Here is a 14,710-nt window from a genome sequence, read left to right on the forward strand (position 1 = left end):
AAATTTCCCATTACATAATCTTTGGCAGAAATCCTTGAATTATTTTGAGAGTCTAGACAGTCTCCCATTGCACTTGTGAGGGCTTTGTGAATGACCTCAGCTCTTGCTGTCACTGCCTGGGAGCAAAGCATTACTCACATGCACTGGGCATCCTCAGAGGCAACACAGCACTACTTCCAAAGTGGCACAGGAGTGGTTCATACCTGACTTGTGGAGCTTAAAGAAGCAATGGCATGAGATCCTTTGCTTCTGGGTGCAGGCAGTGCCCTGACTGTGGCATAAGCAGCTCCACCAAGGAAGTTACTGCTACACAGCCATGTGGGAAATTGGCCATGGCTGAGGCCTTTGCACAGGGATGAGTGAGAACAGGAGGGCAGGAAGAGTGAGAGGAGAATCAATTGATACAGTACTCCTAATCCTGAAATTCAATGGAAAAAGGCAGATGACTGGATGCTGGTGCCTTAGGCAAGAGAAAATTACATCTGTGAATCCCACATTTACTTGACTGTGATTTCACCTGGGGTGTCATTCTCTGATCTCTGCAAACACTAATTTAATCAGATGCTAGATGCATTAAATTAAATATTTTTTGCTGCATAAATAAAAAAAAGCCAAACAAACACAGAGAGTAAACATTCCTCTGTTTGTTTTGCTGCTTTCTAGGAGGGATGATGGGAGAGAAAAGGAGGAAAACTGGGGAGGTAGGATTCAGTCTCATCTGAGATATATATAAAGCACTATTTTACACTCAAGATTTTGTATTCAGGGAAACCACCTAAGATTTTGTTGGTTTTGGAAGACAATTAAAATTCTACAGCACTGTTTAAGGGACAGAGCATCTGCAGACAGAAAGTATCATTCTCTGCTCTAGTTAAAAATGATATAGTAGCAGTTTGCTTGGGAATACAGCTATTCAGTGAAATACAGCTATTCAGTGAATACAGCTATCCAGTGAAAATCTGTAAGCCATAGCACTCTGAGGCATCACCATTAGAGATGGGACCCAGGGAATACCCTTACTCTTCCTGCTCACAGACTTTGACGGCCTTTAGCTAAGGATTAAACTTTGCACTAAAGATAGATTACTCTTCAGTGCCTTACTACTCCATGAGAAACTCACCACTGTCTTGTTTCCTTCAGTGGTAGAGGAAGAAGAGGAGAGGAGCTCAGCAGAGTTTGAAGAAACAATGAATGGAACTACAGTATCCTCAATTATCTTTCGTTCCTGAAGAAAGAGGATCAGGAGAGATGGGGGTTAAAAATACAGAATGTAAACGGTGAACTTATGAAACACACAAGAAAAATAAGATTTGGTTATGTGCCAAATTTAGATGGCTAGATAAGGACTTGTGGCACCAAGAATAATGGTAACACCTCAATTTTTAATTTACTTCAAGGTTTTGCACTTCCATTCCTTTCACCACTGTGATGGAATGTCCAAAACAGGAAAGAATATTTCACTTGCATGGAACTACTGTTTCACAGAGCACAAATATATTAAGTTTAATATAAAAGTATGAAATTACCCTTGGTACATGAGAAACTTATTCTGAAAGTTGAAAACAAATTCTTGTTTAGACCACAAGTATATCCCTCAAGCACAGATGAGAAACCATCCATTTTCATAATGCACAGACAAACTTATAAACCTTTCCCAATTTCCTTCAATAATGACCTACATACCACAGAAGAAAACCACTATCTTCTAGATTGTTAATATTCCACAGCTGCAACCTTTGAACATCTTCTGTGGATTATTTTTTTTTTTTAAGGACAGTTACAAAATTCCTCCATGATCAAACCCAAGGCAGACAACAATTTCACCTGGAGTTCCACCAAGCCTAGGCACCAAGTACATGCCAAAATACACAGGGCTCTGGCCCTGCAGGGAAGTCTGAGCGTGCCCAGACACAGCTGTACTGACTCACTCAGACTTGCGCAGCAATTAGACACCTCCACCTATGCGGAGGTGCTGAGGATACCTGTCCAAATATTTACATATTTTCCTCAACATCTATGGCAGTGTTTAAGAGAAACAATCCTCCTCAAAATTCAGCCTTGAAGAGGATTTTCATTAATTAATTTAGGTATGGGATGATTTTTTTTGTCGTTTTTGCACCCATAAGTGGGTGCATTTAAACACACGCACACACAAAAAAAAAAAAAAAGCCCCACAAAACAGCCTCCTCCTTTGAGCCTTGTACCTCCTCATAGTATCTACGCTCCTCCTCTTCAACTTCTCTCTGGGCCTTTTCCCATTCCTCTTTCAGCTTGTACTGCTCCTTCTGATACTTCTCCTGTACATGGATACAAATGCAGGTAAATTCAGAGCACTCAGTATTAAGAGCAAATTCTGTAGTATCCCCACAGTAAAAATGAATTTGCTAAGAGTAGTTTAATCAGAAATAGGATTAAATAAAAGGATAAAAGGATCTTAAGGATAAAAGGATAAAAATTGGAAACATCCACGTGTGTCAAAAAAAAAAGCTTCTTTTTCACTTTGCCCATTTTTTTCTAGGACTTACATTTAACACCTTCAAACTTCAAGGAACTTTTGACACATTAGAAGTAGTTTAATTTCTTAGAGTTCTGAAAATCTTTCATTGGAAATTAAGTTTATGCTAAAAATATTAATAATTTCTTGTTTATCTTACTGTATTAAGTTTCAAAAACGTTTCACAGACCCTGAAACACTGAGACAATGGTTGTATATTAAAAACTTCAGCAAAGTAGCATATAAATAAGCAGGTTTTGCAGATACCAAGACTAATTTAATGCCATTAACTCTAATCTAAGAGATATGCCAATACAATTTAATGAATGATGAATAACTATGCAAGTTTAAGAGATAAAGAGTGTACAAAGCTTTGAAGAGAGTAAGATTATAATTAGCTAAATAGCTTATTTTCTTCCTTGAAGGCATGATTTCTTAAGAATTGTTTTCACAGAGTTTTGCGCAAAAAAATATCTCAAAGAGGTGTTTAAAATTGTTTGCCAGAGCTGGTTTGAATATGGAGAGGAATGGTGACTTCCACTTCCCTCTTACACCAGTTGCAACATCTGTTCAGATTGGTAACCACATCTGCCTATTCCAGAAAATAAGCATTTACTATCGAGAGAGTACCCCCATGTGCCAGAAAAATTATTATGAGAATTTTACACTATTTTAAGAGGTGCAAAATTAGACTATCTCAAGAAAGCACAGAGATACAAAAGTCCTACTTAAGCGATTAAAAGACCCCATTTTATTATTCTCCTTCCTTGGACAGTTGTTTGCTCTTCTGTTACATGCAACAAAGATGTGATTTCTTTGGGATCAAAGCTAGTCACAGTTTCAAAAGACACTCCTGACTGACTGGGAGATTCAGGTTCTCACGTCCACTGCATTTCTTTCCACTAGGACACAAACCTAGAAATTTTAGAGTTTACTGTACCACTAGGCAAAACTAATGGTTGTTTTGAAGATATTTCCCTTTCTTACAAAACTCCCTCAAACCCAAGTCCTTTCATGTCCAAATTTAGCTTGGTATTTTCCAAGAAGAACCTGTGAACAAAGCAGAATCCTATGAAAAGCTATTAAGACCATAACTTTAAAGAAGAGTTAAAAAGAAAGCATCAGGATTAGGAAATTGTCAGTCTTGACAAAGAGGCTCCAAGAAATTAAGAGTTTTGTCAGTCTGTGTTCAGTATAATTTAAATATAATTGAGGACCAACACATTCAGTTTAGCTGTGCACTGGATTGCAGGACCAAGTCCTGTTGGTCTTTCCATGAATGTGGGTAAGGGAGACATGAGAGTGCCTAAACCACACAGAACATGTGTGTGCGTGTGTGTGCGCGCTCATTTATCACTCAACTGCCACAGAATTTGCTCAAGCATGCACAGAGGATGTGGAAAACACAAAATGCTTAACTTTTGTCCAAAGGGACAATTCAACAGCTGAACCACACAGTGGAAGACACACAGTTTCTTCCCTACCTGAAGCAAGCGCTCTTGCTCGTGCTGCCACCTTTCCTGGCGCTTGCGCTCTTCTTCTGGATCCCAGGACCAAAAATTGAAACGCTTAAGTGAAGGAAAACCAAGCTATTAGACTGCGACACTGCACTTCACATGGCCACCACAGAAAACTGCACTGGGCCTGATTAAATCTGGCCAATGATGTGACAGTGGGAAATTGGGAACTAGATAAGGGTTCTCTCAGGGAGCAGACAATATTCTTAGCTTCAGTGACGCTTGGGATTGCCCATTAGTAGCCACATGATAAAAAATCATTTGATTTGCAAAGAAAGTCTTGGGAAACTTCAACTGAAGGGAGGAAAAAGGTCTTAAAGAGAGCTCTAAGCATCACTGAACAGAGACACCTCCAGGGACTCAAATTTAAAGAACGTATATATTTTGCTTCTCTATAATCTTCTTTACAATATGAAAAGCAATTTTAGGTTGCAAAAAATATCCTCTCATTTTATGTCTGCCAGCAAAACAGCCTATAGCCTTGCTTTGAATTTTTATTCGTAATTAAATAAATCCTCAGGCTTCTCTAAGGATCCTATCACATAATATACTTAAAATCTTTGTAATCAAGGGCAACTTTAGATACTTCCTGTCATATCCCTTTCCACTATAAGCAGTATTTGAATCTCATAGGAAGAGATTACGTCTATTTCTATATGGCAAACAGAATGTGAAATACTGTGTACTTCAGAGTAGCATTTTTTGTGTGTTGGGTTTTTTTGTTTCATTGAGGAAACAGTACAATTGTGAAGTCCTTTCATTTCTATGCATTAAAATACAATGGATAATTTAGAATTACATCTTATTTAGAGATTCTGAAGCTTTAGTGGCTCCAGCAACCAAATACTGTATAGCTAGCTCCAGATAAGAGGAGAATGCATGCATTCCAGATTCAGACAATGCCTTGATTTGGGTTGTACTTTTCTTCTTAGATGTCCATGAGAAAAAGTTCTCATTCTGATTTAGGGATGTTACAAGAGAGTTTGCATAAAAAAATAATTTCTGCTAAACACAAATCACTAAACCAAATAATAATGCAAAAAAGGTACTCACATTTGATTTATCACCAGTATCAGAATCAGCTATTAAAAAAAAAAAACAAAACAAGGAAAGATTAAATTTAGCATAGCAAAATTTCCTCAGCCTGTAAATAAATCTACATTATATCTGTATGTTAGTTTCCTATTTACTCCCACAACCAAATGCAAGGACTAATTGCAAGCAAATAAATCAGAAAACCAGATTATACCCATCACCAACAAAACTACTTTTTATCTGGGTTTAAAGGAGCACAATAACTAATATCAGGTTCTACTCTACCACTAGCTAATGCCATCTACTTCTGACCACAGATGTTAGCAGTGTTCAGACACTGAGTCTTACCTACCTTGATCTACTTTTCCCTTCGTGATTCAGTGCAAGGAAGGAAAAAGTACAGCAATGCTAAAAGAATGGGACTACACTACTCAAGAGCCACAGTTACGAAGAGAACCATTGCCATTTTCTATCCAAATGTCTTTGAAAATTAGACCGATTAAAAGAAATTAAGACAAAGGTATTTATAGGCAAGGGATTTCTTTTGGGTGCCTGAAACCAGAGCATCGCAACAATGTGCAACCCAACAGCTCTTTGTCAACTGTGCAGCAGGGATAGATATTTTCTACGAAAGCGAGAGGTAGAACAGGTTGTGATGAGCTTTCAGCCCAGCCCGTGTCTGAAGACACCTGTGGCTGGAGAGCAGAAGGGCTGGAGCTGCTCCCAGCTCTGCGTTTACCTGACTGCGAGAAAAACTGCGAGCGCCGCCAGTGGTTGCGGACCCTTAGCGGAACCAGGGCCCCGCGGGGCGGCTCTGCAGGCGAGGGCACGGAGACAAAACAGAAACAGCGCAGTGAAAAGGTGAGGACACACTCTCAGACCCGAGCCTCCTTGGCCACGAGAGGGATTGGTCTACAGTTGCCTTGGTCCACGGCAGCTAATTTACTATGGACCTGAAGATCACACGGACTGTGGGTATTTAAATATGACTTTTGCAACATGGTGCCTGAACTTACGTGAGAGCTCAAGCACGCTGATGCAAGGGCAGCCACCCTTTTGAGCCTTTGCATGGTACTTGCATTCATTCCTATTGCAGATACAGGTTTTAATGCATTTTGTGAGCCTTTCAGTGCTCTATTTGCTGTGAACACTAGAGTGCAGCCAAGTGTTTCAGCACCAGTCAGAAAACTGACAAGGCAAGAGACCTACAACCTTTTACTTGCTATTTGGTTTGATTTGCTTAACATAAAATGATATTGGTCTCAAAGTCTGCTGGGGTAGCACCTACCCACTAGAAACATGTGAGAATTCCATTTCTTTTCAGACAATCACAGAGTGGTTTGGGTTGGAATGAACCTTAAAGATCATCTAGTTTCAATTCCCCCTGTCACGGGCTGGGACAGTTTCCACTGGATCAGATTGCTCAAAGCTTCATCCAGACTAGCTCTGAAGGCTTCCAAGGGATGGGGCAGCTACAACTTCTCTGTGCAACTCATCATAATGAATTTCTTCCTGATACCTAGTCTAAATCTACCCTCTTTCAGGCTAAAGTTTTTATTCCTTGTCCTATCACTATATGGCTTTGCAAAAAGTCCCTCTTCAGTTTTTTCAAAGTGAATCACCTTCAGTGGTTTTAACCTTGAAAACATTAGGCTAATCAATATATTACCTATATATTAACAATCTAGGAAGTTCTTATGGGGAAAAAAACCTCAGTTGATTTTTCTCTTTTTCTTCCACAATACCTACACATATGCATATTTAAAATAAATATAAAATCAAACTACTAAACATTATCAGTCGGAAGCAAAAATTTGTCATGAAAGCAAGGAAAAAGGTTCTGCATTGCAAGAACTTGTGTTGGGCAGTGGTCAAATTCAAGAATGTGGTCAGATATGTGTATTGTTCATCTATAAAGAGGAGCTCCACAAGAGCAGCTGAGTGCAAGATTTATCTCCATAAAATTTTATTGTGAGATAAATCCAATTGTTAAGTCATTATCATCTGTGAGCAGCAGTATGTAATACTCATTGACATAATATAGCCTTTAGGGCTAGGCCAGGTAAATGCAAGACAGAGATCTCTCTCTGCTATGTCAAATTTCTGCTGTTGTATTTAAGAGGAATAGCCAGAAGAATCCTTTCACCACAGAAGCCACACTACCAATATCAGTCAATGAAACTAGAAAATTACTGTTTTAGCTCCAAAACCCTTCCAAGTCATTAGGCACCTCTCCCTGAACACCACATGCCCATATTCAGCTGGCTGGCTGAGTTTTCCAAATGCTTTTTGCTCACCTTGTAGACCAGAGTTATGGAGAGTAACTTGGCTGGTTTCAGGTAGTTTCTTTAAAAATGGCAGCACTAGACTCCCCTTTTCTTCCAGGGCTTTTGTTTTAGTCACCTGTTCAGACATTTGGGAGCAGAAAACAGCATTAAAAAAGCAACAGGTTCCATCAAATGTCAGTTTAAAGCCTTTCTACTTATTTTCTGAAGCAACATTATCAAAGATGAAGCCTCTATCTCCAGAATGACAACAGGGAGTTGCAGTATTGAAGTCCTATAAGTAACTGGTAGCTGTTTCCTATTGACATTCCCACTGCCCTGCACATCAGTCCTCTAACACCATCTGATTAACCAACACCGAACTTACCTGAAAGAGCAGCATGGTGACAGCTGCTTGCTACCTCTGCCACCACGGGCACCTGTTCAGCACTTCAAGAGGACTAAGAGGATAAGCTTCACTGTCTGCACCACCTGGATACTCTGCCCTCCCAACAGCTGGGGACTGGGGTTTGTAAGTGAAATTCTCATTTCCAGTCCCATCAGTTAACAGGTTCAAACACTACAAGCAGACACTATGGAGTTCCTTTTGAGGAGGAACTCTGATGACCACATGATTTGGCAGCTGAAACCATCCTTCAGGGTCATGTTTTGAATGAACTCCTGAAGAGACATTTTATGGAGAAAAACACCAATTTGCACAGTAAGCATTTTTGTGTAAGATATTTTTCTTTCTTTTTTCTTTTTTTTCCCTACTCCCTCTTTTTCTTGCCGGTACATACCTCCTGTGTAGGAGGAACCTCTGCTTCCTTCTGCTGCTCTATTTCAGCTTTCTTCACATCTTTCTTGCTTGAAGCAGTTTCCTCTGAAGGGACAGGGCTGGGAAGAAATTCTAGTCTCTTCACAACAGGGCTGGAACAAGCTGCAGTTGACTTGAATTGCTTTTGATCTAAACCAAATCCACACATACAAGAGATAATGTTGTAAATAAAACATGCCTGTTTCCTACAATCCAATTTCTTACTGGATGTACTGTAAGCCCATTTACTAGATGTTTTGAAAAAATAAACTTTTTTCTTCAACACGGGAAAAATTAATCTCTCAGAGAAGACAAGACTGAAAAAATGAAATTCACCTATCAAAATTTATGTGCTTACACTTGACTTGGACATCATGGGACACCCTTCATGGTCAACAAAACCAGGAAGTCCTCGGGGAAGAGTCACACAAACTTTTATTTCAGGCACTCCTCAATTGTAACCCACAATTGGCCTACTGAGCTAAGATTTCTTGACTGAAGTTATGTGATGAATCCTACCCTAAGATGTTGCAGAGATAAGCAGCTATATGACCTGATGTCACTGTCAGCACTGGAGGATATTTCAGCTTGCCTATTTTCACTAAACCTACCACTTCCACTGACAATCAGTTAAGCATCAGACAACAAACAGCCAGCCTTGGGCTGGAATAACCAAATTGTCATCTAATTCTTAAAGAAACCCAGCAAGCTGATGCTGGTTTCTGGGAGAAGAGCCTAGAAGCACACAGGTGTACAGCTGTGACAGCTGAACTGCTGAGAGCTGATACCACCACTGGAAGCAGAGCAGTCACAGCATCTCAGCCACTGAAAAAGCACCCAGACATCTCTCCAACCTCCTCAAGGAGAAACTTCAGATCCTGTCCCCTTTCCAACCACAGCAGCACTGGCAGCTTCTGAATACCTCTTTGACAGGCTGGGAGAGTAAGCTAAGAAAGAGATGCAGCTCACAACTCCACTAAGAATGTGGACACACACAGCAGAGACAAGAGCTGCTGCTGCTGCCAAGGCAGATGCACCCTCCTCTGGAGCCGTTCCTCCACCATTAGAGGCAGAGGGGCCACAGCACGGAAGTGTTTGGCTTGTTCTGAACAGCAGAGGAGGTTGTTTACAAGAAGTTCACACAGTTTGGACCCCACTCATCCCTCCAAAGCAGACATAATGAAAACTCCATGTTACTTTATCATTTTGATTTTTGCAATGCTGTGTCAGTTTCCCTTGCCAGACAATATTAAAATTTGCTGTCAGTACTTAAGGTTTAGCATTTCTGGCAGCTGGGGAGCTGAAGCCAAGATGGCTTTGTGATTTGTAGACAGCACCAGCTCATCACTGTTGACTTTTAGAAGAGAATTTGGTCATTTCATTGCAAGATCGCACCTTCTACATTACCTGCCAGATGCAATTGAAATTTGTTAAACTATGTACTTTGGCATGTAGGAGCCAAAGTAATTAAGGCAGCTAATGAGCCCTTGCTAACAGCCCATGTGCTTCTAATCTTTGGGGAATGGTACCTCACTGATGTTTGAGGGCAAAGCTCAATTGTTTAAGTCACATTTATCATCAACAAATAGGAGCATTATTTTTACATACCAAGTGCAGCAAGAGATCTCATTTAAACACCTACTTGACATAGTACTTTTTACTTACCCATACCAAGCTGCACTTTATTAGACATATTTCAAAAAATGACCAACAAAAAATACCATGAACTTAGTATAATAGTATACAGCAAATAAAGTGCCTACTCAAAGACAATGTTTCAGAAACACTTTTGAGGAAAACAGCTTAAAATTCTACCAGCAAATTCCTTTCCTCAGATTAGAAATCATGCATAAAGGCTTTAAGGCAGAAAATTAGAGTTCTGCACAATACTGTCCATTTAAAGCCCCTATGGGGACTGAAGTGCCCCTTCTCACTCTTTCTCCCATTCCTTCATGTCTTGGGGGAAAAAATGTGTCAAACAGGAACTATTACTGACTGGTATCTTCTGCCCTTGTTGCTTTCTGGTTACAGCAGGCTGTGGCACTGGCTTTTCAGGTGCACAGATGGCCAAGTGGACAACTCAGGTGTATAACTTCAAGCACAGAATGACAGAACAGCCCAGGCTGGAAAGGACCTCAACAGACCAGCTAGTCTCAGCTTTTGTGGGAAAGGGAGCCTAGAGGAGATTCTTTAGCACCCTGTCCAGCTGCACCTGAAAAAACACCAGCCACAGGGGTTCTAACACATCCCTTGGGAGGCTGCTACAGTGAATGACTGTTCTGACAGCATACAATTTCATTTTGTGTCAAGACTACAGACATTTGCAGCATTTTCTGATGAGCCCTGTTGGTGCTGCTGGTGATGCTCCTAGCAGATTTCTGCCAAAAGGTGGGCTTCAACCTGGGCCCATAAGTGAGGAAGAGCAAGGGCAGGGTGAGGGCAGCAGCACACCCACCTGGGGACGGGCACTCCGGGCAGGCAGGTGTCACACTGCTGGGGCTGGGCTCGGCTTGCAGGCTGTCAGCTCCATCCAGTTCCACTGGGGAGGCCTGGAGAGAGGAACACAGCATGGAGTGAGTACAGTGGAAATAAAAGCATGTGCCTGTTCCTCAAGGCAGTGCTTGCTGCTCCTTTGTAGTGTATTCAAACCACACAATGGAGCACACCATCAGTGTGGAGCTCAGCAGGCCGCTGGGGAGAATGTTTCAGAGCAATATGTGCCCGTTCTGGTATTGAATGGCTGTGCTTTAATCTCCTTTTCAAATTCTCATCATCAGCCATTAATGTGGTTGGTTTGGAATAGCTCCTACAAGCTTTTAAAACTGTAGGATATCTTGGATTGTGTTAGCTGGAGATAAGCACACATTTCACCCCTAGCTTCCCCTTCCAGAATAACAGACAAATATATACATTAGTGAACAGATAGCACACACTAGGGTTTGGAAAGTGGCAAAGTAATGAAATACTTCCTTTATTTCACGGTTGTCTAAACAATCTGTTATCTGAAGGGAAAAGCCAGAGTTTGTATTAAAGGTAATGAAATACTTGAAACACTATTAAGAGAGGACTGAAAAAATATGGTGAGACCATATCAAGCCAATAATTCAAATGCCTTTGAAAAGCAAGCTTCCTGACCTGGACAGGGCTGTTGCAAAGTTAAAACTACACTGTCAAAACAAGGGTAACATTTCAGCTGATCTATTCAGCAGCTTCCACCATATGTCTGCTTTTCCAGAAGGCAAATCAAGAAAAATCTGCAACAGAGCTATCGGCCACTGCCGATAGCTTGTGCTTCTAATGCATCCAAGATCTAGAAAATGGCACATTCAATGGAGGAAAATAAAAAATGCAGACTAATTTTTGAAATAAAAAGTAATATATTTCAGAAATAGCCTACTGTATACTCTCTTTCCTGTCCTCCTCCCACTCCTCCATCTTCTTACCAGCTGCAAAGGAGGAAATCTGATCAAGTTTCCTCTTTTCTGCAGGCGGGAATCAACCCTCATGTTATGTATGGATCCTGTTTCCTACCCCTGCAGGCCCTCATGAGGCTATGGCCCCTTATCTGAACATGCCCCATGAAAAGAGAGCCTGGGCTCTCACAGCTCCATAATCACAGACATCTGCTGGCAATGCCAACAGGATGTCAACACCCGTGGACACACCAACAAAGCTCCAGGGAACTTTACTGCTGGCAAAGCTTGTGAATCCCTGCCTCATCTCCTCTCTGGAGGGAGACACACTCTCAAGAGGGGCAGGCACACATCTAGGAAGATGCCCTGCAAGAAAAAGCTGGTGTGGGGCCATGGGCAGGGCCAGTGACCCAGGCAAGCCCAGCAGGCAGCCAGCAGTGCTGGGAACAAGAGCAGGGTCCTGCAGCTCAAGGGCTGTGCTGCCACCTCTCAGCAGGACAGGCGCCAGATCACAGCCACGAGCCTCTCGAGGCGGCAGCGCCTGCTGGGGCTGGCTGCCTGCCATCCTCCACACTGCCACCACCTTCCAGGGCACCCTCACCCCTGCCACCCTCAGCCTCTGCCCCAGGCAAGACATGGAGACACATCTCCACCTGCCTAAAAGCAGTTCTTGAACTGGACGGGGCAGAAAGTGAAATAGAGTCTCCAAAAAGGTAACATGGAAAGTTTCAGGACTTCCTCTCTACCATGTCCACCTGTGAATGCATTTCTACCAAAAGTGAGGAAAGCACAGACCTCTCCCTCCATGTCTCACATACTCCCAGGTCACTGGAAATGAGGCACAGGCTAAAACACAGCCCCAGAGAAATGCTCCAAAGACTGCAAGTGCCGTGCCCAGAGGTTTATCTCTTGCCACTTAGTTGCTCATTTCCGCCATATAACCCACCTCTCTATCCTCCAGTCCTTCTGGATGCCAGCCTGGTGTGTCACTGAGAGTTTTCATCGCAAAAGCCCCAGCAGAATTCTACTGCAACTAAAGAAAATTTCCCCTTCAGCCTCAGTTCTGGCTCCTGATGCAACAGTGGCCAGGGGAAAAGCTACAGGAAATGCTTGCCAACCTTGCTTAAAGCAGAAACAAGTATTTCTTTTCTGTAGGCTAGCCAGATAGGTTGTGCCATCTCTGGCCTCAGAATTTTTCAAGATTTGAATGATCAAGCCCTTGGCAGCCTGTTCTGGTCGCATATCTGTTTTGAGCAGAAGACTCAGCTAGAGACCTACAACCTGAATTATGTCATTCTACAACCTACAAAACTCTGTTAAACCTAAACAAATGGCTATTATTGAGAGCTCAGGATTTGCCCTAAACAACGTAGTTTTCACATGGAAAAGCAAGGGGATCCACACTCACTGGTCCAAACCATAAGCCTCCCAAATAAATTGTTGTAGATTTCAATTATTAGTATTTAGATTGACAATATTTTTGGTAAAACAGTGAAATTCACCCTTCACTCTCAAACAGGAACTGTCCAAATCTAAAAATTAAAATAAATAAGTACATTCAACTCTAATTTCTATGTCAGAGGCTTTAAAGCTAGAAACTGTAATATTCCCAGAGCCAATACAAAAAGCGTTAAACTACTAAGGAAGTAAATTGCTGATGTCAGCTGCTGCTGGAGAAAGAGCACAGCCACATTGGCCTCTCAGAGGGGCTAAAATTCACTGGTGCTCAGTGAATGCTGCAGTGATGCATGATGCACAGACACGATGCACCTGTATCACCTCTGGACCTGGAGTTACCTCAGGAACCCAAATATGGTGCTGGTGCTGTTGTGCAGCTGTCCTGCACAAGCACAATAACTAAACCTGCCCATAACCTATATCCAGGAGGTTGAATCAGGTACAGACATAAATGTTATTTATAGAAAAAAGAGCTACTGCTTGCTGCAGGAAAACTAACTTTCCAATGGCATGCTGCAGAAGTTCTGTTCCTGCTCACGAGACTTGACTTTTTCTCCTCCCTCTGCTGAGCAATTAAATAGTAGTGATATACAGCTAAAAATATAAAACTGATTAATAACTAATTTATAAAAAAATTAAGTCAACTTCACTTGGGAACTCTCTTATTTCCACTAAATTTAATTCTATTTATAACACCAAATTAATGTAGTATTATCTAGAATTTTATCCGCAGGCATACGATACACTTCAGAAAATTCTTGTGCTGATACAATTGATAAAATCTCTTTTTTACCACAGACTATCATGCTTCACATCTCATAAATATTTGTAATCAAACGATGATGTTATCGCTGAACACAAAAAATAGGTGTACAAATATTTCATTACACCTAGGAGGACTGTATTTTGACTAAAGACTCAGTAACCTAGTGAGTGACTTCCGAGATGCTTCAGTTCTGTGTGGAGCTCTCAAGCCTTGGGATTGAAGGACTGATGCAGCCTCTCAGCACCCTTCTGTCATTTGTGTTTGTGTGGGCAGGGGTCTCTTTCTGCAGGGCAACAGAGCCATTCCAAACACAGGCTCTGCTGAGAGGGAAGGTCACACAACACCACCACAGGCAATGAAGCCTGCAAGAGGAGTAAGGAAAACCTCAGTGCGTGGGGGCTCTGATTATCCCTGCCCACACATCAGCGTGGTGTTGAGACTGTCCTGTTAAAACTTCTATATCCTGAAGAAGGCTGACTACTTGGATCTACTTGGATGGGTGTTTTTATTACCCCACGCAATCTGGATGGCCAGGAGTTAAAGTAAGCTTCCCCACTTATGACTTAGCCTTCATTCATGATGGAAAGTTAAATACTGTGATGGCAGCTGTGGTTATGATCACATCAGTACAGAGGACAAAGCAACACCTGTGTTCTGCTAAACAAATTATCCACTTAACAAGGACACAAGCACAAACATATAGTGTTAGCAGCACCTATTAGGCATGAAAATAAATTAGTTCCGTTTGTGAGAGACAGGATTTTAATCACATAAACTAGGGTATCAGTCCAAGTATTTCTTTGATTAAGATTATGCAAGCCAGAAATGGCCATATTGGCTACTGCTATGGCAGAACTTTACACCCTTAATAAAACCCTAAAAATACAATAACCAGAAATACCTAGCACACAAAGCATCACAACTTCTACAATAATACAAACTCCAA

General features: G+C 41.5%; 1 protein-coding gene across 9 annotated transcripts in view; it reads right to left on the reverse strand.

The window, feature by feature from the left end:
* The window catches only part of LIMCH1 (LIM and calponin homology domains 1), a 173,349-nt gene that overhangs the window by 13,033 nt on the left and 145,606 nt on the right, over positions 1–14,710 (reverse strand). For all 9 annotated transcript variants that reach the window (XM_074541566.1, XM_074541564.1, XM_074541565.1 and 6 more), the window contains 7 exons: positions 10,583–10,676; positions 8,111–8,277; positions 7,344–7,449; positions 5,065–5,093; positions 3,979–4,062; positions 2,205–2,297; positions 1,121–1,225 (listed from right to left, as the gene is read on the reverse strand). In XM_074541566.1, coding sequence (XP_074397667.1) covers positions 1,121–1,225; positions 2,205–2,297; positions 3,979–4,062; positions 5,065–5,093; positions 7,344–7,449; positions 8,111–8,277; positions 10,583–10,676 — 678 coding nt within the window. The remainder of the gene's footprint in view (positions 1–1,120; positions 1,226–2,204; positions 2,298–3,978; positions 4,063–5,064; positions 5,094–7,343; positions 7,450–8,110; positions 8,278–10,582; positions 10,677–14,710) is intronic.

This window comes from Zonotrichia albicollis, chromosome 5, assembly GCF_047830755.1.
Source record: "Zonotrichia albicollis isolate bZonAlb1 chromosome 5, bZonAlb1.hap1, whole genome shotgun sequence".
NCBI classification, from domain to species: Eukaryota; Metazoa; Chordata; class Aves; order Passeriformes; family Passerellidae; genus Zonotrichia; species Zonotrichia albicollis.